Source organism: Myripristis murdjan, chromosome 11 (assembly GCF_902150065.1).
Source record: "Myripristis murdjan chromosome 11, fMyrMur1.1, whole genome shotgun sequence".
NCBI classification, from domain to species: domain Eukaryota; kingdom Metazoa; phylum Chordata; class Actinopteri; order Holocentriformes; family Holocentridae; genus Myripristis; species Myripristis murdjan.
Window position 1 is genome coordinate 16,391,083 of NC_043990.1, and position 27,085 is coordinate 16,418,167.

A 27,085-nucleotide genomic window follows, 5' to 3' on the forward strand; every position below is an offset into this window, starting at 1 on the left:
AATAGTGTTAGACTCTGCTGCCTTTTACATTAGGTCACTGGCTGCTGTGGCAGTGGGCTTCATTCCTGGGCCCCATAGACACACACACACAGACACACATGCACACATACACACACACACACACAACTGGAACGTCCTCACTTTGAAAACCACCAGTATATGGCAAAGAGTAGAGTAGAACAGACTGAAACAGCACATGACAGAGCAGAGACGTGCAGGGCAACACAAAGCAGCCGAGTACAATATAGTGCAGTGAGGGCATGCGTCTACTGAGAATTTTTTTTTTTCTTTTACCCACATTTGCATTTTTTTTGCCCCGTTTGCATTAGAAAGAATTTGTTTTAATCAAATGCAGGGAGCTGTACATTGCTTCTTCTCTCAGTGTGGGGATCAGAAATCACTGGTTTTATAAGTCTCCAGTGGTTTCACACTGCACATATGAGGAGCTTGATATGCAATTTCTACAATTTTCTCCCGTGTAAATGAACTACAACGAAGACCAAACAAGCACTGTGCATTTAAGAAGGCACACTCTGAACAGATTACATGAAAGTGAACCTTGCAGCATATAAGGTTTGTTTTTTGGCTTCGTCTTTCTCTGCTTGACAGATCAAAATTTCATTGTTGTCGAGACAAAATGCATGCCGAATACCTCCCAATGGGAGATGGACACATAAATGTAAGGAATGACCCAAAACAATCAGTATTCTTGGACCTCTGTTCTATTCCCTGTTGAAAACGGCAGGGAAGTTATCTCTGTGTTTAGCAGCACACCACTGCCAAGATATTCGGCTAACACTAACATGGAAAAAGAGAATCCAGACTGAATAAAGACGAACTTTTTTTAAACAAGCAAACATATTTTACATTCTTGCAGGGGTGGTTGAGGCAGGGCCCGGGTGGAAATTTGGAGAGGCCTGAAAGCGTACACGGTCGCAGTCTACAGCTGCAGTGAACGCTGCGGTCTGAACTTACTGGAGGCTTCTGTGATCTTGTGCACATGGTGTTACATAGGTTGCATGAACACGCAGCCGTATAAATGCATGCAAGTGCACACTTAACGCTCAAGCACATCTGCATTCACTGCCATCTGGCCACATAAAACTGTCCGAAATAAAATTAACAACAGTCAGGCGAGAGTCAGGTAAACTAGTGTCAAAAAGTGGATTGAGGAAACACTGGAGTTTGGCCGGTTCTTGAAGGTGAAGACGCGGCTCTGAGGTTTTAAAATGAATGTGCATGCATGTGTGTATATCTTGGGTAATAGCTTTAATGCTCCTGCTGCTCACCCAGCATGGCCCTCCCTCTGCTACCCCCCCTTCCCCTTTCCTGTACTCCCTACACCCCTTTCACTAGCAGTTACCACGGTACACAGGGGCCTGCCTGCACATCTGGGACAAGTTAAACGGAGCTGCCTCGTCTGCTCTGTTCTGGCTGGGTCTGCAGGGTGGGGAAAGAGTCACAGCTTTAAGACTCGCCGCAGGTATCGAGCTCCCTGCAACCAAACCACCACCACCACCACCTTTAGTCATACGCATCCCATTAATGCAGCTTGCGGGCCAAATTACCAGAGGAAAGGGGGGGGCAAGAGAGAGACGGAGGAATATTTAAGTTTAAGAAGTGAGGGAGGGAGTTGTGTATGCTTCAAAGACATCAAAGAGGGAGGAAGAGCAGGATGATGAAGGCAGACAGGTTTTGAATTCCTCCACAAAAGGGAAATTCTTCATTCCATCAAGAGTGCCCTCCTTGAGAAAAATGTACTGGTGAAGTGGGGGGGTTCACAAACCTTCCGCCCTCCTCCTCTCTCTTAAATATAACTACTGGTTCTGGTTATGATCCAGCTGCCTCTCTGCTGTTCATATGCATGTTCCCAACCGAGAAACACATGCTCTTGGTTAATGCCGAGCCAACTTTCACTGCCATCTCCCCCACAGGTACCACAGCAGCTAAAATCACAATAGTGTTCCCCACCCTGGAGAAGACTAAAAGCATAGAGGTAAATCTCACAAAGCTAAACTTTGCCTCATTACTGTAGAAATCACAGGATATGTTCCTCAAATATTGAGCAGGAAACAGATTTTTAGAGATACAGAATGTTTTTGGATGAGGGTTAAAGATGAAGTTGTAAATATAAATACATTTGAGCCCTCTAACCAAGTGGGACAAAACACATAAAAAGCAATATGGACATTGTGGCGAAAAAATACAGGAAATCAGATTTTGGCAGAGCACCGAGGCCAGGTGACATAAGTCACAGCAGCAGACTTGGACTTGAGTCCTTCGCCACCTGTCTACCCTTCTGTTTATGTATGAGAGAGAGTCCACGTGAGAGTGTGTGTGTGTGTGTGTGAGAAAGAGAGAGACAGAGGGTGAGAGACAGAGGGCGAGAGAGAGGAAAAGACACAGTCAGAGAGTGCAAGAGAGAGACAGACTTTAGGGTACAGATGATAGAACACCACTATCTAAAATAAAAAGTATATTCAATTACACTAACAGGTAAAGCAAGTCAAATAAGAAGCTTTTACTCTCTCTAGGCCTGGGAACTGTGTGAAAATTTATGATGCCACATTGGATGTTATTTTGCTTTTAAAACAAATGTTTTCCTTGGAAATTACTTCATCACTGAATGAAAGCACATTTCACTACACAATGGATTTGATTATTTCATGTTAGTTAGTTAAATTATCCCTCCTGAATAAAATCAGAGCATGTGCTTTAATTAAAAAAAAGCCCCAAGCTATGAGAAAACATGATTTTTTCCTTTTAACAAGACTACATTAAGAAGCTTCTTAGTATTTATTGATTAACAAGATGTTGGTATGATGTTGATATCAACACAATGGAGATGGGTATTGTTTCCTGTTATCTGGCCTTGATTCTCCTCATATAAAAACATCCCATTTCTTCTCTATAAAGCCCATACTCAACTTAAAATGAGCCATTCAGAAGAGATATGAGCAGGATAACAGCAATTGCTGTGATTGCTATACACTCAATCCTTCTATTATACAGACATGCAAAAACATACGCTTGGTGGTTTCTAGCCTCTTAGCCCATCAAATAATGTTTAACGAGCCCCAGGCTGAAAAGATTTACTCTCAATTGGATTTGCTTCACATCGCTTAATGAAGAGAACATTGTTTATGTGTCCTGTGTGGATACAATTTATGTGGACCTGCTCTGGGAGCAGGAGAAAGGGAATACAGTTTATTTGCAATAGCTTGTTTAGTTTGCTTTGCAACGTTATGAAAATGAATAAATTAAGCACATCATCCGGTGCTACAGCTGTGGTGAATTTTTTTTGAGCTGTTTAGATGACGGTGATGAGATGGGATCATGTGCCTTAGACCAGATTTAGTGAATTGCAGTCAACAAAAATGACCATAATGAGAATGTGAACTAATACTAATAATAATACAGCCACATGTAAGGAGAGAGTAGTGGGTGACCTGGACTGGACGACAGGACTGAAACATTAAGTATTGCATTGTATAAACCAACAATTAAGTACTGAAACAGTTTAGTCTGTATATCTAGCTTTCTAATACAAGAGTGGTATCTATCTATCTATCTATCTATCTATCTATTGTCCTAGCCTGTCCCCTTCATCCCTGCCCTCCTGATCTGATCCAGAGCAGACTTCTAATCTGCTATTTGGCTGTAGGTGACAGACAACAGGCAGCCTAGGAGGATTAGGGTCTCTATTTCTCTCTGTGTCTCTCTCTCGCTCTCAAACACACCCACACACTTACAGACACACATACACACACACACACACACACACACACACACACACACACACACACACACACACACACACACACACACACACACACACACACACAAACCTAGAGAGGCCGGAGGACGTGAAATTCAAGAAAACAGGCAAGGAAACAGACAAAAACAGACAGATACGGACTTGCAAACAGACAAATTCCTGTCAGTCGGGCAGGTAAAAGGGAAGAGACAATGACAATGAATCAAACACAGCGAGGCAAAGAGTGGGTTCGCACACGCCTTGTGACCTTTCTGTTCATTCCCTCTCAGACTCCAGGGGAATTAGCTGGTGGTTTTCCATGTCTGCCAACCAGCCTGCCAGCCAGCCACCCGCAAAAAACTGAGCCATTCATCATAAGGCTATCACAACTGCGGCGGAAAGAGGAAAGGCAAATTAATTGCTGACTGCTTGGCGACAAAGAAAATAGTTTTATTCACCAGTGAAATAAGACAATGCAGAAAAGCCACACATAGTAAGAGAAGCAAAGAGGGGGCAAGAAGGAAACAGTAAGAAATGAATAAAACGGGAACAGAGGGAGCCTGAGAAGGGGAGAGAGAGTCAATCTCCACATTAATAACACTTTTTTCTGAGAAGGGCTTGTATTAAACCACAAGGAAAGTGATATCTTGGTATTCCTTTGGAGACATTTTTCTCATTCAGCAAGCAACAACAATAACCAAACAAATTACAACTCAGTTTGCATGAGTGACCAGAGAGGATCCTGTCTCCTGAACTGCATCAGGTATTTTTTTTTACCCTTATCCAACCAAGCAAATCCATTTTTAGTTACCCAGTGAATCACAGTCGGAAATTTTGTCTACCAAGTAGAGGTAGACATGTATTTCTGCATTACCATTCAGTGCATTAGATCTCCACTGCTGTGTTTTGGATCCAGTAATTGCTCCAAGCACCCTCAGTGACCCCTGTTCTGTCAAGGTTACCCCCCCTCGCTTTAAGACAGCCCGCCTTCTTGGCCTCCAGCTGAGGGGCCCCCATTCCCTGGCAGTGATTGGGTAAATCCTCTGCAAGCTTGGACAGGTTTCTGCACCTGAAACACCAACACCCTCTCTTACCCAACCACACAGCACCACAACACACTTCCTGTGTGTGTTGACATACATCCTGGCTTCTCCCTGCTCCCGCTCCGCTCCACTGACTCCATTAGTGCTTTACTTCACCTATCCCCTGCAGCAAATTCATCTCTCTGTCACACACTCACACACACATACACACACAAACACACACACACACAGTCAAACTGTCTGCTAGAGTATTTCCACTTGAGCTGCCAGTGTCCATTGTCTCAGCGATTCCCTATGACACAATTCATCTGAGGACAGAACAGTCAACACTCGTTCCTCCCCTCCTCCATTCTTTTCCTTCCTCTCCCATCCTGAACTGCTGAGTTGGCCTCATTCATCCACCAACTAACTCACTGCCTACATGTTTGGGCTTTAGTGGGTTGAGGGGGGTGGGGGCCTGAGTCTTCTCACAGTGGATCTGTCTGCCTTCTAAAGTTACATGAGCAAGATTTTGCACAACGAGTAATGAGTTGTCAACTGTATAATGTGAAACGTTATATGACTTTGTTCAATGTACTAATCTCTGACTCACATTCTCTGATTGGACTTGAAGGTAGACAATAAACAAACCAGTAGACAAACATATGTGCCCACTACCTAAAGGTGGGGAGGGGGGTGGTAGGGGGCCATAAGGAAATCAAAGTTATTAACTTTAAGCCCTGCTACCCCCTTTCCTAGACGATATTACTATGACACAGCAGCGAGGCATCACTGGTATGTCATCAAGTAACACTGGTTTATTATGAAGGTTCTCCTCACAAATATGTCTTGAACAACTGCATTTGGTGCTGAAGTCAGTGAGTTTGAGTTTGTCCTCTGAATCAAGTAATGAACTGACCCTAAATCCCACTTGCATCAATTAAAACGGAAACAAATTAAAGTGGCACAGACAAGGGAGGGTTACTGTTGAGCAAAAACTAGTTTTTAAAGATAATTAGTTGATGTATACACTAAACAGATGAAACAGATGAATGCTTTTTCGGAGAGGAAATCAAAGCAAAACATTAGAAGCATCTAATGAACATAAGATAAAAGCCAAACTCTTCCAAGGGGAATCAATTACATGTACACACACACACACACACACACACACACACACACACATATATATACATACACAACATGGAAAAAAAACAGATACATTGGCTTTTGGAGCCTCCTCAAGGTCTACTTTTTTAATGTTAGAAGTAATCAGAAGTCATCCAGACTGGCTGCTGTCAACATGACTGCCAGCTCTGCTGATTCTTCACAGCCAATTGGAAACACTTTCGGCTCTTTTGTAACCAATCATATGCCTTGTGCTCTTCAGTGCCAGTTATGGCTTAACAATTGCCAGATTTGTGAGGGGCATGACAGCTTGTCTCATTGTTTTAGCCCCATGACCTATATATGTCTGTGCTCTGGACAAGGCCTTTAGCTGGGTTTAATTGTCCCTTTAATTCATCGAGCGTTCACGCACACACGCACACACACGCACACACACAAATGCAGGCTGTGGCTTGCATGTTGTTCTTCTCAGTCCTGAAATGGTGCACTTCTTAAATCCACTGTGTTTCATGATATAAGCATGTAGAATATTCTGTGCAAAAACTCACTTTTCAATCAAAAAAAAAAAAAAAAAAATACAAATTTCATTTTGAGATAACATGATATAACAGAGAAAACAATGGTAAAATTCAATTCAAATTCAGTGTATAATGACAGCTGCCATCAAGGAAAGCAAAGATTAAAACCAGTGCAAACCACAGCCCCCTTTCTTCCATAAAAAAGAAAGGAAATAACATAATGGTTTCTGATTTCGTCAGTGTGGCTTGGCCACGAGGGGATACGAGAAGAGTAAACAACACTGAGGAAACAGTCAACTCCCTGTCAGCCTGAACTGATCAGGCTATTTCAAGGAAAAAAAAACATTGCAACACTTGTGTGTTCTATACATAAACAAGTTTTATGCTACAGGCATGGTCTGGTGTCCGCAGTGCATTATGGGTAATCGTGTTGCCTCATGTACTGTATGTGTGTATGGCCTGTTAGGAAAGCCTGTGTTGGTGAGGCTGCACTGACTAGCCAAACACAAACTCACACACATGGAAAACATGGAAACATGCACAGACCAGGAACACACACTGTCAAAGACGCACATACACATCTAAACACCCCTCACACACCCATGTTTGCACAGGCTTCTACACTAAGTGGGTTTGGCTCCATATGATTTTTGCCTGAAAGAACATGAACTTCTGACCGAGGTCATGGAATCAGGAAAATAAATTCCTCGCTGAGAGGTGGACCACATGAACACGTGATTGGTTTCAGGTGGGGGGAAAGGTGTTTGGATGTGCAAATGTGTGTGTGTGTGGAGATTTCAGGGCGACACGACAAGCCTGAAGTATCTCACAAAATAAAAACTTAGTGAAGGAAGCAGTGGTGACTACAGGGATGCAGACCAGGGCTGAAGATGATGATATAATATGATGATTTCTGGGGAAAGACAAGTAAAGATAAAACAACACCATCCTTGATTACCTTTATTCCATTCTAACCTTTCCTCCATTATAAGCTTGCACCAATTAGTATGAGCCTTTGTAGCCGACAGGAGCAGCCAACCTAAAGTGCGCTGGGTGGCTCTTTGGCCAGCTTTGCCATTGGTGAGTGTGTTTGCTGTGGGTGAACTGTTGAGAAGCAAAGTCAGTCCCTCCTTTGTAATTATAGCCTCCCAAAATAACCCTTTGCAGAGGCAATATGGGGCTGTTAGTGTGCGAGCAAGCAAGCAGTTCTCATGGCCCAGCTTGCTCAGGCCAGAGAGCTGCATGCTGCTTCTAATTGAAGGCAGAGATAATTATGGTTCTGTTTAGAAGATGAGGTTTATGAGCATCTAAACGAGCAAACTGATTTGTTAATTATCCTGAAGCCCGACTTCAATAAAAAAATCTTGAATACAAGAACAAAACAATGACTACTAGGAGCATATTCAAAGATGACAAGGAAATTTGACTCAGCATCCTGAAACCCCCCACACCTCGTGAGGCATGAGTGAAATCAGATTGCGGAGTCTCTTTTCCAGCTAAAGCATGCTCTGATACAGTGAGGTAACCTCCAATTTACTCAAAGGAATCGAGTAATCCCTCACACAATAGCAGCTCTGTTCATCACACTTGATTGTGTGTTAGTGCTGCAACACATATACAAGATGAAGTACACGCTGAAACACACACTGCATGTCTGGCCTTGTCCTCCAGAAGAGCTGTAATTAGGGAGGAACTGCAGTGAGCAGTCTCGCAGCAAGCCGTCTCTGCACAAACCAGCAGCTCCTCCCTCCAAAACCCACTAACACCCACCCAGCGTCCCTATTCCCTGGACTCCTAGCCCAAATCTTCACCCTGTTCCTTCACTTCACTGATTGCTTTGGGTTTAAACTTGGCCTGGGGACTTTCCATCATATTTTCGTATGCAAGCATTGTCAGTGTTGTCTCTGCTCTGTTTAGAAGACAAATTCCACCCCTAACACTCTTACACTAAATATGTTCAAGTTAAATACATTCCTTGACTTACTTCATGAAGCTTTTGTGTTGTACTTACTTTCCCTAAATGTGTCTTTTATACCTCTTAAGTTAATGATTTCCACTGCTTCCAAGAGTGATACTCGACAACCCGCAGAGAATGGGTGTGAGCGTCTTCTGCTGATTTGTGCGTTACACATGTGTAGGTGGAGAAAGCTAGTAACTGCAGAGCGAGAGGTTTTCCAGTTGAGAAAAAGTGAGAGTCATGCTGCTAAGTTAAAACTGCTTGCAACTGCATTGGATTATGGTCTATTGAGGCTGTTGTCAGTGGTGAAAATAGTATCTCTGCCTCTTTTACAACGGAATTTCCTGCATGATTGTTGTACATAAATACAAATGGAGAGTCTGGAAAGATGACTTTGCTCTTTGATTTTGTGAGACTGACATTAAAACCTCATGAATTTGGAAACCAGTGCATAGAATGTGGATCATAACAATGAAGAATTGTGATGCATTATTATTTTGTGGACTTGTAGTGCTAGGTGGTATGGTTGCAAAAGTTATCATTATTTAACTTTTCACATCAGGTGATATCAAATACTATAACCATCTTTACATAACAATAATGAAATAAGACAGAAAAACCATAAACATACAGACCTGAACACAGAAAACTAGCAGCCAACAAAAATTAACACAGAAGCTTGTGAGCAACAATGGGGAAAAAAAGAGTATCAAATGGACTATTAAAGCCGAACTATTGTGATAATTGTTTGTTTACAGCTATTTGAACACAGTTACCTGCACATTATTGTGTTGAAAGGACATGTTTTAATTGCTTTTTGGATTCAACTTGAATTTTTTCTGTGAATGTTTGTGTGTGCGTCTGTGTGTGTGTGTGTGTGTGTGTGTGTGTGTGTGTGTGTGTGTGTGTACGTGTTCCCACTGGACAGAATTTCTCCCAGCTATCTGAAGCTACTCCAAGCTCTTCTGTGAAGTAAGAGATTTGGATATTTTGAAGACAATAAATCACAGTGACATCAAAACCTAGGAAAATAAAAGCCAGGTTGAAAATAAACAGAATTATCCTGTAGTAACAGTGCTGCTTTACCATAGCTGTGTTGCTTTAAAGCATTCTGTAAATAAGTTCAATCAAATTATTGAATGTTATCATGCTGGCTTAATTGAGAAATCACCGAAAATGTAATCAGTATCATTATTAGCGCTGTTTTCAATGTTGTTTTATCACCCAGCACTATGCACTTCCTTCTCTGTGAGCCACTATGTGCTCTTCACATCGGTCCCACCCAGAGCTGGCAAGGGGAGACTCCAAACCACACTGGACTGGGTCAGGACCAGCTCCCACAAAACACTGCCTGGTGTTACAAGAGAGACCTAAAAAAAGCCCTCCTGATTCCTCACACATGTAAACAAACACACACACACACACACACACACACACATATATAGATATATAAAAAGTCAAGAAAAACTACATTCATGGGGTCAATAAACTCCCAGACACACACATTACAGGTCTCATCTCACTTCCAAGCTATAAACCAGGACAAAGAAACGAGAGCGGCAGGAACTGGAGTGTTTCAAGCTTGTTCTCTCTCTTTGAAGGTTCATGCTGCTGAGGAGTGGCCGTGGTGGCAGTGGCTGAGGAAGTTGTTTGTTTGTTCCTGGAGGACTGGCTATATTCATCACATGCAGCATACAATTTGCAGGGTCTGCGTCTGTGCTTATTTAGATGTGGAGGAAGGCCAGTCGCATTTGAGCTGCTGCCTTTTGAGAATCAGACTTGAAATGATTGCATTTCAAATGTTGGAGAAAACTTTACACCAATTTCCTATTCAACGCCATGCAATGATGACAATAATTACAAATTGCCATAAGGATTTGGCTAGATCCCAGGATTATTAAAACCTATTATGGTCATGAGAATCAATGGGTGTAAGTGAAATAATCTCAGTGGGCCTATTTGCATATCCACCTTCATCTATTTCTTTACTGTCTAAAATAAGAAAGCTGTGAATAAAGTGAATAACAGATTGAACACGTGGCACGAGTGTCTCAGGTTAAAAAGCTCCCTGCCGCAGACACTCCTGTCCCACATTGTCTGGAAACTTCATTGTGGGGGAGCAGAGACGCAGTTCAAAGTGAGGTCGTAAACCAAAATGAAGCAGGGACTTAGGAAACACAAACACCAATATAAGTTTGCCAAACACAACAGACCTTACAAGTTTAATTAAAACACAGAACCTCCCCTGCCCCAGTTTGAGGACAAATGTGTGCGAGGGAGGCTGCGATGCGTGGTGCATCAAGGCGGTCAGGAACTATGGATAAACATTTGTGCATCCTCTGCAAACTTTCTAAATGACATTTTACAAATTCTTACTGCTACAAACAGCGGGGAACACAAAGCAGAACACAAAGTGGATGCAGTCCAACTGTAGAATATGCGTGTGTGTATATGTGTGTGTGACAAGGATGCAAACAATCTGTTCGCTGAACTACTGTTGGCTGTCGGGGGAGAGGACCTGTTAAGTGTTGGCGCTGTTGTGCATTTTATATTATTTGGCTCATATGCAGTGAAAGTTAGTCAGAACGTCCCCACTTTGTCAGAGCGGTGACTCAGTGTCTTTGTGTGTGTGTGTCTATCTGCCTGCTTGTTTAGTCGGGGTGTGAGTTTGTGTTTGTGTGCACTCATGCACATGCTTGCTCCCATAGTGCCAGCTGACATGATTTACAGCCCCGTCCAAGCTGGTCGCAGAGTCTTTGCAGTCAAGTTACAAAGAGCAGCAGTTCCCATCAGACATGGATACAGCTCCTGTGTCCCGCTGCTGGCAGGCACCAGGCATCTCCATCACACTTTAACTATGGCTGGCATTGTGTTGGAGACACAGGGCGAAATGGCCACACACAGTTTTTATTAGGAAGCCCACACACACCCTACCTAAATGTTTTACAATGCAGGGAGTCGTCCAGTTAGAGGCTTGGATTTATTTGGGATGGCACAGGGATGTGCTAGAGACAGCCGTACACACAAATCATTGGAAAGAGAAAAAAACAAATAACAGAATGGGAAAACTTTCAGAAATTGACAAGGTCTTCAACTCTTGGCCAGGAATGAGGCACTTCCCCATGTTTCCGCCTGCTGGATGTGATCCAGATGCAACCTCAAAGTAATGGCGTCCGTGTGAAAAGCAACTGAGGTCCAAAGCTTACACAAAAGCTCAAATGAAAAACTTTTATTGTCTGTTCATATACGATATTTGTTATGGCTTGTAACAACCCTGCTTGCATGGGCTTCCCCTCTTCTTCAGAATATACCTCTGATTTCTGTTGACTCAGATTGTTACGAGAGAGAAATAACAAGGCGACGGCAGCCAGACCACAGAGCGGAGGTGGACTCAACCTGGCCAGCCCTCCCTCCCTGCTTCCTCTTGCCGGTCGTTCTCTCTGTCAGCCTGACTCCCCACTGTCTGCAGTGGTTTCCCCCTCTTTGCCCTTGACAGTTGAGTCATGCATAAACTCTAATGTGAAAAGAATTGGGTTTGGTTTGAGTTGCTACCTGAAACAGCATTCCTGAGCACAGACCAAAACGAGCCGACGGACAAGTCACACTGCTTCTTTTGCCCTGAAAAGTCTTCGAGGTGAAGTTGCGCACTTTCTCCATCGTCCAGGCAAAGGGAAAACAAGCATAGAGTGGTCATACAGCGGAAGGAAAAAAAAACATGAGAAAGGAAAAGAGAGATTGAGAGAAAAAGAGACGTGCATTAACGGACAGCTGCTTTTCTTTGCCTCCGAGGAACAGCAGGCAATGTGGGGGCATGCCGTTTCATAACGATCGCTTTCACTCCACCAGCTCCATCATGGCAGAGCCCGAGGCCCCTCTCTGATATCAAGCACAAAGACCAGGGATACTGGAAGCCCGAGCATAATAGACGCCACTCAAACTCTCACAGGCTCTGATGTTGTGCAAAGGGACCACAGTCACGAATGCACAATAAGGCAAGTCTAACACACTGTCAGTGTCTATATATGGCCAAAAATAGCTTGCTGGTATGAGGTAAGCCCTCTTTCTGTCGTGTTATTTGATTGTTTGCCTGGCACGTGAGCCGTATAATCTGCTGAAGAGCTTCCAAAAGGCAAAGGAGCAAAGGTGCAGAGAGAAAAAAAAAAACAAAACTTAAAAAGCTTGTACAGTGGCATGGATAAATATTGCTTTATCCATACTAATCAAGAGACCTAATCTAATCTAGTACCAGAAGGTTAAATCAGATTTCTGTGGTCTGGCTGTGGGATAAAGAGCCATGGCTAATTACTGCACTGGCTTTTTCTGTCTCGTCTGCACAGATCAAATGCTCCGAGCTCAAAGCTGGAAACTACAGCTACAAACCAGCACTGAGCACGGGCATGTTGTTGACACATCTGTCACACAGACACAGTTTCATCCCCAGCTAGTGAGAGCAAAAGAACAGAAAACAAGGTTACACAGACGAGTATGTCAATACACAAAGGTACGCACACGCGCACAGTCTCTCACACATGCACATACACACATACACACATACATACACACACACACACACACACACACATACACGTGTTCTCAGAAGCCCTTTGGCCATGATGTGAGAGGGGCCAGATGTGCTGACAGGATTCCTGCTGTCAGCTGCTACGACATAAAAACTCAGTGTGTGGATCTGAGAGGCATAACAGCTGCATTGTACAATTTTAAAAGGGCATTTACTGTATACATTAGACCTACACAAGTGCTAGACAATGAGGGATCAATCTGCAATATGGTTACCTAGTGGAATTGTGTGCACTAGTGTAAACACAATAGACGGAAAAAGAATAGTTTGGATGAAATGGTGAGTCACAGCCCTTCGAAGGAAAGGTGAGAATGAGACACCTCTTAAACACAGATGCTTCACTGGTTTGTCAGAGGGAGAACTTACTGTAAAAGACACAGACTGCACCTTTAAGAAGCAAATTCCACACAAGACCACAGAAAACACCCAAAGGAGCAGTGAGTGGAGACATCTGGAGCCAGGTGGCTGATGGGCAATCACAGCCTCAGTGTGATTTTATGGCCAGAGGAGGTCAGGCCAGGCCAGAATAAGGTCAAGCTTTTTGCTAATCCCAATTTAAACACACAGTGGACACACCTGGGGGATTTTGTTTAAAGAAAAGATTGGATAGATAACTATGCATTAGTTCAAATTAGAATTTCTAATTTTTTTTTTCCAATTTTTCTGGAACACTTTCAGCATCAAACGGCCTAAAAGGCATTTACAAAGATTATTTATTTATTTATTATTATTTTTTTTTTTTACACCAGTGCAAATGAACAGCTTCGCCAGGATGTCATCGCTTTCCAAATAACAGTATTTTCTTCAAGTGATGACAAATAGACCACTACAGCTAATGAACGTTCCACTGAAATAATTCCATCTTGCTGCACACATCATTTTTCCAGAGGGCTATATTCCCTTAGCACTTACGAAGCACGAGTATAATGGCACCTCTCTCGTGCTTTGTTCTTTTAACAACAGATTTATTTTTTTCCAGAGTTTAACAGCGGGAGAAAGAGCAAGACAGCCCTAGACGATAAAGTCTCCAACTTGCAGAGACGTGTTAAATTCTTTGAGAGCACCCGTAGAAATACAGTGATGCCAACAGTTTGCTTGCTGGCAACGTTTCTTTGATCTCCAAGCGACTGTGTGGTCCAAATTCTTGAGTAACTGCACCGGTTTGGACGTCTGCACTTTCGGGTCAGCTTGAGCCGGCATGCTTGCCATTAGATTGGGGCTTCTATTTGCACTGGGGCGCCACATCCCTCTTTTGGTTTGGCTGATGTGACTATCTGGTCTTCCAGTTTTCACAGGTGTGGATAGCAGCCGGGTTACCACGGCTGTGAACCCAAGCACCCAGCATGCTAGATATGGAGCCGCACAGGCACGACCTTGGCCTACCTCCTCTGCTGTATTTGTTTAAAGTCTCAGTACTTTGTGAAAGAGGGGTCTCTTCCAGTTTGCTGAAAGTTTAGTCTGCACGCTGGTCACTGGCACTGTCTACAAAAACAGCTATTTTCCACAAAAAACTTAGCTTGCAAAAACAGGAGTGTGTTTTTCTTGGCTGAAGACATGAGGTGTAGTCCATTAGTGTAATTAAGGTAACACTAAAATTAAATTCAGTACATAACCTTACTTGAACTCCAGCTTTACCTCTGCTCAACTGCGCACAGGCAAAAAACTATCACCTGAATAACTAGCAGCTATCAGGGTGTGAACTGAGTGGCCACCTCTATTTTAACTGTTTTTAACTAAGTTTGCCTTCTGTACCAGCCTTCATTCAGATGTCTGATCCTACTCTAAAATCAGATTTACCAGAATAAATAAGATAAATACTCATTCTAATCTGATGCTTTGCTGCCGCTGTGACCCACTTTCCCCGCGGGTATCATTTAAATTTCATCTTGTCTTAAAAACAGTGAGAGAGGCTTGTGAATTTGGACTCCACCAGCTCAGTGACTAGTTTCCTCTCACGACAGCCCCGTCAGCGGTGTCTGCCTGAAAGTAAACCACGCAGGCAGGGTTATCTGTAGCCGACTTTGCATGTTTTTGCATGTGAGGAAGAATATGAATGGACAGTTAGTACTCCTGTCAGATAAACACACCAGTCTAGCACGCAGTCTACCCAGATATCAAACTCATAAGCACTGCACGTTCAGCCGCCGGGATGAAGTTGCCTCTTAGCACAATGTGGCAGGGGCAGGATCAATTCAAGAGCCACACATTTTAAATGCTGGGTCTGGATCAATGTTTTGCAATCGTTTTCCTTTGTCTGTCCACACACACACAAAGCCATTTTAAGTGGTGAATTCTGTGTGTGTGTTTCCCTGACCCCAACCTAACATCAATCACCAGCTGACTACACATGAGTGAACTAGTACAATCATACACCTACACACTTGACCAGACAAGGAGTCTAAGAGGCCGCTTCCATACACAAGCCTGGTTCACCAGCTCTCCTTCAGCAACGGCTCTTTCTTCTATCTCATTTTCTGATCTGCTAAAAAACATCCTTTCAAAATCCAGGCGTAGGCTGCACACACAAACACTGATACCAAAATCCTACACATAAATGTATACATGGCCATCTTCAATAATGAACTGCCATCTAGCAGTTACTCAGTAAACAAAAGAATGATTTATGTTCCTCAGGCATGTTTAAACAGGCGTGCACGTCTCAGTGATCCAAGGTAAGGTTTCTCAAAATAGTCATTATTTTGTAAACAGACATGGCTTGTCTGTCTGCGGAATTAAGCAATTATGTAAGGAAACTAAGAAATTTGTACCACAGCCCACCATCTATTGTTGGCCAAATAGGAAATTCCACACCAGGTATGTGGCATTTTCTTGTCCTTGAACAGAATTTATTACCCATTTGCACTACAATGAGGAGTACCATTGCCAAAGTGAAATATATCCAAACTGAAATGGCACCTACTGATTACTGGCACGGCTTGCCAGGTAAAACCTGTTATTTACTTACAAAATAGCCCACTAATCTTTCAAGATCTTCTTTTGTTTTTGAAATGATAAGCAATGACAAAAATCTGCCATTGCTCACTAGTGATTCACATGTGCAAAGCAACAAATGAAAAGAAAGAATGAAGAAACTGAAGTTACACACAGTAAAGTCTTCATGCATATTACAATGGATTATCTAGCTACCTTTTTGTCATAGTTCAACCTTAATCATTAAAGTCATCATTAAACAAGCTGTCATCATTCCCCAGAGGGAGTAACAGGTAACAGCAGCAAGGATTACTGCTGTTACCTGCCGTATCACCACACGACTGCTGCACGCGCTCAACTGATCTTACCAACAATGGCAATGTGAGCCCCGAGGGAGTGTCAGGCAGACACATATACAACAATAGCTGTTACTGTTACAAAGACACACACACACACACACAGTCAAATGAAACACAAGGACGTCTGAACCCAGAGTTCGTGGGTGGGCGGGTCCATCTGAGTGAGGAACAAGCCAGAGATCAGAGGAGGAGTTAGTCAACCGGCCCGGCACAGCACAGCAGAGCCTGACTCTGTCCACCTACAGCTGGATGCCTCAGGGATCCAGGTGGACACACACACACACACACACACACACACGTCTCTGTTTTCCGTTTGTCTTTGTGTTTAATCTAGAGATGCACCAGTGACAATTTTCAAGGCCAATACCAATATCAAGTAAAAACCTATAAGTATCAATACCGAATAACAACCTGATCAATTACCATTTCTGAACAGTGTTAGCGTGAACTATTAGTTTGTGGTCAATGGACAAAATAACAAACATAAAATCCTTCTTTTTTCCACCAATTTGAGAAATAAAGATTTCTGTGTGTTGACAGTTGAGAAAATCCATACAGTTTGTGATACTGGTGCAAACCTACTCGAATCTCTGACTAACTGCTAAAAGTCTGAAAAGGAGTGACTGTGCAATCCGCCCATAAATTTGGAAATTTTGTTTCGCACCTCATGTTATTAACTTACTTTTAATTATATACTGGTGTCACACATTATTAACTGAATACAGGTTTCACACATTATGAAAACTCTTTTTTGTATTTGGAAATACCTTTTTTTCTTGCCTTGTTAGTGCAAAACAAATTGTTGGCTGAACAACTATTGTTAGTTGTCAGGGAATAAATGTTGGCTCACTTTTTGTTCATATGCAAAAAGCCTGGTGTGAAAGACCGGTCCAGTTTAACTTTGTTAGAATGTCCCTACTGTGACGAAGGGGTGACTCACAATGTCTTTGTGTGTGTGTGATTGTGTGCGTGCGTGTGTGTGAAGCCCATCACCTCATCTAGGGTGGTCTGACTGGGAAGGAGGAGAAGATACATGGTGACACCAAGAGCTCACTCACTGACGACCTGCACTGGTAAGCTGGCACTGCCTGGCACAGTCATAGCCGTGCCCGCTCATCACACGGATATGCGTGTGCGTTAGGGGGTACAATCGAGGCTGCTCCTCTGAGACATGAGGTGCACACACAGTCATACACACACCTCTTTGTCTGGCCACTAACAATAGACTCCAGTGAGGCTTAGGGTGCTCAGAGCGGCGAAGCATTGGGAGTCACAACAGCGCACATTCCCGTGGGCCACATCACCATGTCAGCGCTCTGTTTATGCCGCAGCTACCACAACAGCACAAGAATTGGCCCTTCCTATGGCCAACCAGAGCTGCCCTTAATCATCGGTTCAATCCCTTTATGGCATTTCTGTAAAGTGGAGAGTGGCAGGAAATGGGAACGAGGGAGAAAGAGGACGTGATAAAGGTCACAAGTTGCTTGTGTGTGATATTCGCCCCTTCTGGATTCATACAATGTAGAGGATAATTCTTGCTTTTGCGGAGTCTCAGAGATAAATTACGATATTATTCAGTTGCCTCTTAGCCGATGCCCTGACTCCAGAATGCGTACAAAAGGTAGAATAAACTTAAATTTATGAATCACCAACATTAAAAGCAGCCAAAGTAAGTAAACAGTGCAGGGTTGAAGCAAGCGTGCCAAGAAAATAAATGGTATAAATATTAGCTTTAATTTTACCAGAACAGTCTGATGATACACCAGCAGAGGAGGAGGAGGAGAGATGGATGTGATTCAGGGGCAAGAGGAAGGAGTGGGGAATGTTAAACGCTTGTTAAAAAAATGTCTTTAGTCAAGGTTTATTCAGCAGGCTTGATAAGATAATTTTCTCCAAGTTTCAGCAATCAGTGTTTCTTGGCACGCTGCAAAGCACAAAGTTGACTTTTTGTCGAGCTGACTGCTATGAAAAATAATAAGACTAAGATATGGCTGCTTTTTGTACGAGGATTTCAAAAGTGCCGATGAGACTTTTAAGTGCAACTGGTGAAAAAAAAGTTTAGATGTGTTTGTGAATGCAGCCTGCCGCCTTGACACCAACACGTTAAATCTGAGAACACATCTGTACCCAATAAAAGTGTAAAAGAGAATACTTCCCAACTATCCCATCTTATTCCAAACCAATACAATTCAGCACAAGTGAGGCAAAATGTATAAAACTATCCAAGATTATTAGCAGTTAAAAAAAGATACTATTTAAAAATAAAAGATACTACTATTTTGGAATGGTTAATTCACGATAAAAGTTTCCGATTTAGCTGACGCCATTCCCCATGTACAACCTCTCAAGATGCTGTTTTGCATTATAGAGGATTCTGGTGGAGTCGCAGAAACCCCTTAAAAGCTGTCTATGTGCAATCTGTGACAAGATAATTCAGCACTTTGTGGCGAGCTTTTTGTAGTTCAGCCGCTGCATTTAACTAAAAGAGAGGAAATCTCTGTCTGTATGGATACGTGTCTGTCCTTCGATTTTCTTCAACGGTTTATCCGATCAGCTTCACACTTGGCAGTCGAGGACCAAAGGAAGTGCGTCGTGAAGTAGTTTGGATGAGCGGCTCGCCAGAAAGCTGCACCGACACTTTTTAAACAGACGGTGCACTAGTCGCAATTAAAACAAAATCCTGGAGTGTTCGATACACAAATGAGGGAGGGACATTCCAAGAAGGATTGGAGCATGAATGGATGTGAATGGTAATAGATTCATTTGTATGCTCGCTCACTAGCTAGCTGTCTGGCAGGCAGTCAAGGCCCACTCCAAAACTGGGATCAATGAGAGAGAGAGAGTGTGTGTGTGTGTGAGAGAGAGACTAGGACTGGTTCCCATTCAGGGCTCCGTGTTGTCTTTGAGCACACACACACTCATGCACACACACACACACAGAGGGAGCTCAGTAAAGAGTCTCTCTTTTCATGCAGATCTTTTGTCTCTCAGTAATGTCTGGTATGCCGGGATGCAGGCTTTGCTCAATGACCTGATTTCTATGGGGCTGCCGCGGCACCGGCCTGTGTGTGTATGTGTGCTCGTCTGCCTACAAGCCCTTCCTTTGGATAAGACACAGGACTTAGCCAGGCAGACGGACACAGGCTGAGCCAGATCCAGCCAATAAGACGGCAGGAAACACAAAACACACACACACACACCCACACAGAGCCTTTGCATGAGGTAAACAAAGTGGCCTAGCGTTCCCTTAGCGGGAAGAGAGCCATAATTGGATGAGGAAATATTCTGTGGGAAACTTGTTTTGATTAGAGTTCGCACAATAATTGGCATCCAAGACACAGTTAACTGGAAAGCAAAATCTACCCTCAGTTGAAGATTTCCCAGGTTTATTAGTCGTAAGACACAGCTTAATATCCATACATCCACGACCACCGTAAACTAATCTGGCAGAGTATAACTTAAAGATGCAATTTGCAGATTTGCCAAGGGTTGATTTAAGCAAGGACTGTTTAGAATCAACTGACAAAAACGTGGAGTAAGCACAAAATGTTACCCTCAGCCTGACTCACTGATAATATATGTGCTTACTCCACCTCTCTTGTTGGCTGGGGCCTAAACAGTCCTCACTTTAATCAGCCCTCAGTTTCGCCAAGTGCATCTTTAATGGGAATTTTTGTGATACTGATGTTTGCTAAAAACCAAACTGCTGACTAAATCCCGCTGTGCAATAAATGTAAGAGACGCCCAAAGGAGGCCACACGGCTTACCTTGTCTCTGTATGAAGATCCTGAGCAGCGGGTGTGCTGTGGAGACCGCCTTGCAGAAGTTGTCGTCGTTGTTGATGGGCAGCAGGTCGCCGTGCACGTCAGCGTAGCCGATCATCACCTCCATGTTGGCGATGCGGTGAATGTGCATGATGAGCTTGTAGAACTCCTCGAACTTGCCGGGCTTCTCCCGGTTCACCGAGAACCGGCGGAACTCTGCCCCATACTGGAGAAGAAGACGAGAGAGGGAGGACATTAGAGAGGCAGTCGCTACGACAACCAAACAGGAAGAGGAAACCAGCATGTGTGACCTCATGCATTTATCTAAACTGGCCGACGGGCAGACGCAGAATCAACAGGGAGGAATGTTGTGCTCGTACTTTGTGTTAAGATTTGATTGATTTATCTGTTTACGAAAATACCAGGATATCTGCCTTTGTTTGAATGTCATACACTGGTGTCGTCTCTTTCCAACAGCAACATCTAGTCTCAGGCTCGTTTTAACAAAAGATTTTTAAGGTTGTTTCACTCTCTCTCTCTCATCCGTTTTATTTTGCATCTGCAGTATTCTCTTTGCTCATTTTTGTTTAATCAAACGTTTAATTTTAATACATTTACTCATAGTAGAAATAGTTTTGTTTCGTTTTTGCACAGTAGTGTTCAAGTTTCAAGATGTCGAATGTCAACACAAAATACAGGTTCAGTTAAAACAATATTGGTCAAATTCTACTTTGTTTGCGATCCACTGAGCCTTTCACTTTGATACATGCAGAATTTCTTGTAAGAGGCACCAAGGGGAAGATGTCTCCAAGCAACAGCCAAACTAAATCACCTGCAGTCTTTTGCAAAACCAGTTTTAGCTCGGCTGTAGTAGACACCATCTCCCACGAATCTACATACTGCCGTCTCACAAAGTGCATCATAAAAAAATATTGAGCCAAAATCCTAGGAAGGTTTTGACCTTTACAGAAAACCACTGGCACCATAGCTGATCATCATGATCCCATACTTTGTAACAATGAATATATCAAAGTCAGAGTTTTTCTGTGGGTACGAGAGACTTTCAGCTTTGTGCCAGTATTGCACAACTGCAGAAACAAATTTCAGTTTCTGACCAAGGAGTAGGAAGAGAGAAGGAGGAGGAACACCGGGAGCAAACAATAGAACAAAACAGGTACAGTAGAGGAGAAATCCGTCTCAGGATTGAGAAATGACAACAACAGGCAGCCCCACCTCCCACCCACCCACCGGTTTACACACACAAGAGCGCATACTTGAGCAACTGCTCTCCAGCTTGCCCGGCTAGGTCACCGGACCACCAATGAGAGCACAGCTGAGGGTCACAATGGGGTCATCATGTGACTCACACACAAGAGCAAGGAGAGACGTGAGGGAGGAAGAAAGAAAGAAAGAAACACAAACCACGGCTCTATAAACCACAACACCAGTCAATTACAATAGCGCTGGTGTTAAAAATCACAGTGGTAGTTTGTAGACTGTGGTGCTGGTTGCTACTGTAATTATCAGCTCAGAGGGGAGGAAAGAGGAGGTGACAGAAGAGGAGAAGAGAGGAACAGAGGAGCGGAGGAGAGGAAAATAGCTGACAGGATAGTTGAAGAGAGGAAAAGAATTTACCCAATATATTAGCCAGCTCTGCTTTGTAATTAGAAGATGACACATATGATTTTAAGAGAAGAGGAGGCATGTCACTAGGCGAGGGTGTTGCCAGGCTGGTGTGCACTATGTAAGATCCATTATAGCCTCTGCACACACACTTTCACATGTGCACACACAATGAAGGTGAATAAAATGAACAGCAGTGAACCTGCATTTAGAAAATAAGATATAACTTGAACACCCTGATATCAAAAAAAATGAAAATAAGACCTAAATTGGATCCGTGCTGATTAAAAAAAAAAAGAGCTATAGCCACAGCTAAAGCTATAAAAGAAGGCACTTACAGAAGTTGACAAACAGGTTTGTCGGTGTGCTATTCAATAGGTGTTGTCAGCGTTTGACATTTGAAAATGAAACTGAGTTTGAACACTGAAAGATTTCAACATGTATCGTTTGATGACATGTCAGATAATGAATTTACTTCTGCATATCATTTCAATGATAAGGCTTGGTGAGGATTGTTGACAGAGTGCTTTCTCACCGCCGTGCTTCCTGAACACTCAGAACAATCTGTTTTCAAAGCAGAAGTCGGCCCATGGGTACAAGCAAGTCTCAACATGGCGTGATTAATCATGGATCTAAATTTTAAACCCAAACCTAAGAATACATCACATGAGATGTGACATCATCGCTCCTCCTGGCCTATCAGGACAAAGTGATGTCAACAGGTTCAAACAAGTCTGGAGACGAGGCTGGATCTACTTATCTCTGGCACATTGAATAAAACAGAGGCTAAATGAGCTTGTGTCTTTAGAGAGCACTGCCTCTGTCCCACTTTTGTGCCGCTTGTGTGTTTGTCTGCAGCTCACCTGGTATCACAAAGTTATTAAAACAAAAACGTTGCATTGTGTAAGACATAAATATGCTATAAGATCTGTAAAGTGATTCAGTAAAAGCTGCAGCAGAATAACAAAATCTGGAAAAAACATATTAGGACTAGTGGGAGTGGAAAAAAAAAAAAAAAAAAAACTCCCAGCCAACCTCCCTCATCCCCATCCAGTCTCTATCTGTGATAAGAGCTTTAAGTGAGAGAAACCAGCTCCTGGCCGAGGCTCCAGGACAGACAGCCAGACACCTCCAGCGTTATCCCAGATAAGCTTGTCACTGGAACAGTTTCTCCTGAGAAAACCAAACGCGAAGCAGGGACAGCACACAGGGCAACTAGGCAAATAATAACACCACACTCAACTATCCAGAAAGCATGCACCAACAGCCTGAGATTCTACTGATTCCTACTGCTTAATTTTAACTTTTGTTCAATACTTTTTTTTTTTTTTTATTAAAAAATCGTTTCAAAATGATTTTCTTTGTGGTTGAGACATTTATACAAACTTTGAGGTTTGAGGGTTGTAGACTATAAGAGTCTTATTGGAAAGCTGCTCAGACACAAAGGCAAGCAAGACCTAAGAACCCCTGTAATGAAATTAATAATTTTCAGAGAATTAAGAGAAAGAACCCAAATGAAATGACCAGAATTAGGTTTTAAGCTGACAGCCACTCCTCAGCAATGACAAAATAAATAAAAGCCACTTCAAGTGCACCCAGTTTCAAATTGAACTAAACAGCATTTTCATGTCTCATTTTCATTTCTCATGTAATGTTTCATGTTTGAACCCTGAATGGGTTTCAGTCCCACTGTAACAACTGGAAGTAAAATTATAGCTTACAGTGGGATCTGAAAATGTCGGATTGTTTTCCATCACAAAGTCCAACTCTTCCAAAAAATATGTGATGGTCCAAGCGAGCTGCTGTTATTTGTGGCATTTTTTTTTAGCCTGCTGCGGATCACATGTAACTCAAATCAGTGTATTCAGAAAACTCCACCATTGTGGCTTTATGGGGAGTGAAGCATGGACGTGTCATTTGCTTGGAAAGATAAGGGAAATGCTTCTCATTTTTTTTTAAGCGCTCCAAATGCATTCAACCACCACTGTGGCTTAGTAAGGTGAAACCGAACCAAATGGGACAGAGCAAACAACATTCCTGGCATGTCTTGATCCATGCCAGTCATTTCTGCTCTTTCTCTCTTGGCTTGGCTTGGCCAAACCACTCAGAAATGCTATTTACATACATGAAAATATTCACCCAAACTTCTCATCTGTATAACAAACCAGCGTACTGTAGAACAAAAATGACGAAACAGTTAAAGGGACATAAATAGAGCGATGAGTCATTATCTCATCTTAAAGGGAAAATGTTTGACGATGTACCTGTGATGGTGAGTCAGCACCATTGACAATAATCTGTAATGAGATGACGGCATTTGCCCTGCCCATCCTAATCATGCAATTCCCGATTTATGAGTCCCACCCACAAACAATGCCTGTCATTGTGCACTCCTTTCTCCACGGAATAAACCTGAACCAGGTAATGGTTAAAAAAACATTAACCACATCATTTGGTGTTTTATCATTCTGTGGACGGATACTACTTGTGAAGGCAGACAAGACTAAGTACAGGCTTGTTCCTTGCACAAGTTATAGGGCTACGAGACTTGGACAAAACCAAATATCCCAACATCTTTGACCCCATTCTGATATCAATATTGTGATGTCAATAATGACTACTGGTGCATACATAAGATGTTTACACACAAGATTTTTGATAAACAGTCATTAGTAATGTGGCAACAAACAACAAAACAGCTACAGTCTAATAAGTTCAGAAAATTGCATCCATTTACTGTAATGCAGCCTTTAAAACCAGGAAAAGACAACACTCATGTCATATCAAGACATTACAACATCCAAAATCCCAGACGCTATCTGGTCTTATATGATGAGATATGAGAGTATTTATAATATTGATGTATCACCCATCAGCCAGGCCCCATATGTGGGAAACAGATCTACAACCAAACTGTGATCTGTGTCACCAGTGGGTCATCATCAGCAACACACCAGCCTCTTCCAGGCTACAAATCAGAGTGGAGTTCATTGCTCCAGAGCCCCCTGAGAAACAAGCACACAGGTTTCACATGGGCACGGCACCCATTCATATCATCATGTGCCCCCCTCCTCCGCCTTTTATCTACCCTCCCACCATCACCAGCAGCATATCTGTTAATCTCCTCGCAGCATTTTCAGGTCACACCCCCATTTCACCCCACCAACCCCGAAACCAGGCGGCCAAAACTAAAATTAAAAGGCCCCTGTGTTGGACTGAGTGAGTCACCTCTTGCAACACTAACACTTGCCCTTCTCAATTTGGTGAGCCAAGTGTGACTTAGGCATCCATAGCAGATAAAAGTGATTCTTCATATACCTGGAGAGACATCTGTGTTTGTGTGCATGCCTGATTTTATGTGACCACTTTGGCCTTGTCATCGCCTTTAGTGTAATCCAATCTAAAAAAAAAAAAAAAAGTGATGAATATTTTCCTATAGTAGTGTCCAGCAACATGAAGAATAGTTATCTTCACTATGGCTTAAGATAGATTATGACAGAGGAGTGTGTTTTGGTTACAGTTTTCACTCTTCCATTATAAACAAATGTCTATTCTGGGTAAAACCACGTACAAAGACAAAAATCCCTTCAAACAATAACTGTAATGATAATGACCAATGTGGATGTATTTAGAGGCATTTAACATGGAAATGTTTGGGAACCCCTGAGCCAGACTGAGTGCATGCTCTGTGCAGAAACAAAGACAGCAAATTAGAGATCTACATTACGTAAGCCTAAAACTGCTCCATGACTGATGATTTACTTGTTGGCTGACTTGATTTACGCTGCTATTATACTGTCACGCTCTCACAAAGTGCGCAGCCGACGCAAAACAATTAAGTGGAGACAATGTTGCAAAAATACCCGCACTGACACTGCAAACAATGTTGCAAAAACATCCCAGATCCCGCCGATAACTGGCCTGGCTTTCTATTTAGGATCTGTGGAAAGGGAGGCTTTTTAATTTGAAGGGAAATGGGCATCTAAAAGAGGCCGGGCTATTCCAAAACAATGTCAAAGCAGTTTTCTCAAGAGCTTTGTGACAGCGAGGGAAGAAGCCCCCCTCTTCCGAGTCATCACAAATCAAAAGTGAGGAAAAATCGCCTCGAATTACAGAAACATACAGAATCCGCTGCACAACTATTAACAAACTCCTGTTTTATGAATTAGAGAGGCTTTTCTGGTGGAAACAAGCGGAAAAAAATCTCTGCAGTTGGCTTTACTCTGTCCTCAGCGAGTTTGTCCGACCAACAAGCCTGCAGCCCCTTTACGGGACGACCATGTGAACTCTTCCTCTCGCTTCCCACATCTACAAACTCCAGCCGCTCGATACTCACCTTGCTTTTCACTTCCACCGCGTTACAATCCGCATATCGCAAAGGTTGCGACTTACTAAAGCTCCGATTCATTTTTTTGTGGTTGCAGTAAAAAAAAAAAAAAAAAAAAGAAAGAAAGAAAAAAAAAAGTTCAGCTGCGTCTGCCCTGAGAAAGGTGGGCTTTGGTCCAGTCTCTGGTGTAAAATTCCTGTACTTCGGTTGGGACAGCAAACTTTGTTGTATCCTTGAGCGATTTCACCTCCTCGAGTTTCAGTGTGCTCCGTAATGCATTTGCGACAACTTGACGGGAGAATAAGAGGCGAGCAACCCGCCGCCTTGACTTGGGGGAGTGAGTTAAGTTTTGAAATGACATCAGCCTTCCTAAAAATGGGATCTGAGGCTGCCTTCAAATGCTCCACTTAAGCTCGGAAAATCTAGTCAATTAATGGTCTTCGTTCAAAATAATGATAAAGCAGACATAACAAAATTATTAACATATGGTTGCTGTGCTCCTGCGTCAGAAGATAAGTTTATGGTATTGCGTTGGCATGATGCAAAAAATAAAATCCACATAAGTCGTGTGATTTATGTTTAAAATGGTTTATTAAAAACAAATGCACGACTAAAAATTTTCAAGAGAGAAAAACCATGCATCACATCACGAATTATTTATTTCGAACATCGAAATCATGTAAGACTACAAATGAAATACATCATTTTCACCATCAGCTGTCTGTCTACACGGTTTTCATGCTCTCCAGCACCAGCCTACATCTCAGCAACGTCAGGTACCACAAATTTAAGCAGCATTTCATTTATTATTTTAACACGCTCTCTTCCCTGGTCTATCTATTTTTAACTTATTATAAAAATATATATATATTCAATTTGCTCCAGCTTCATGATTATACAAAAAAAATGATGAACGATCAAACTGCATTCTTCTCTTCTTAAGTCTATACAGTTGTTTCAGAGGGTTCACTTGAGCTGTCAGACTAATTTAATATTCCCCCAGGACTTAAACTGACGTATGAAATGGGGGTTACCCTTTCCCGGTCCTGGTGATCACTTTCTTAAGTCGTTCCTTGGCGCTTATGTTGTAGTCTTAATATTTCCTACAGCAAATGAAGGC

At 42.6% G+C, this 27,085-nt stretch overlaps 1 protein-coding gene across 1 annotated transcript in view; it reads right to left on the bottom strand.

Annotated features, from left to right (window-relative positions):
* Positions 1-26,293, bottom strand: part of pard6gb (par-6 family cell polarity regulator gamma b) — a 34,207-nt gene extending 7,914 nt beyond the window's left edge. The window contains exons 1-2 of the mRNA XM_030064410.1: positions 25,975-26,293; positions 20,019-20,241 (exon numbers count right to left, since the gene is read on the bottom strand). Of these exons, the coding sequence (XP_029920270.1) occupies positions 20,019-20,241; positions 25,975-26,046 (295 nt within the window). The 5' untranslated portion in view covers positions 26,047-26,293. The remainder of the gene's footprint in view (positions 1-20,018; positions 20,242-25,974) is intronic.
* Positions 26,294-27,085: the final 792 nt, after the last annotated feature.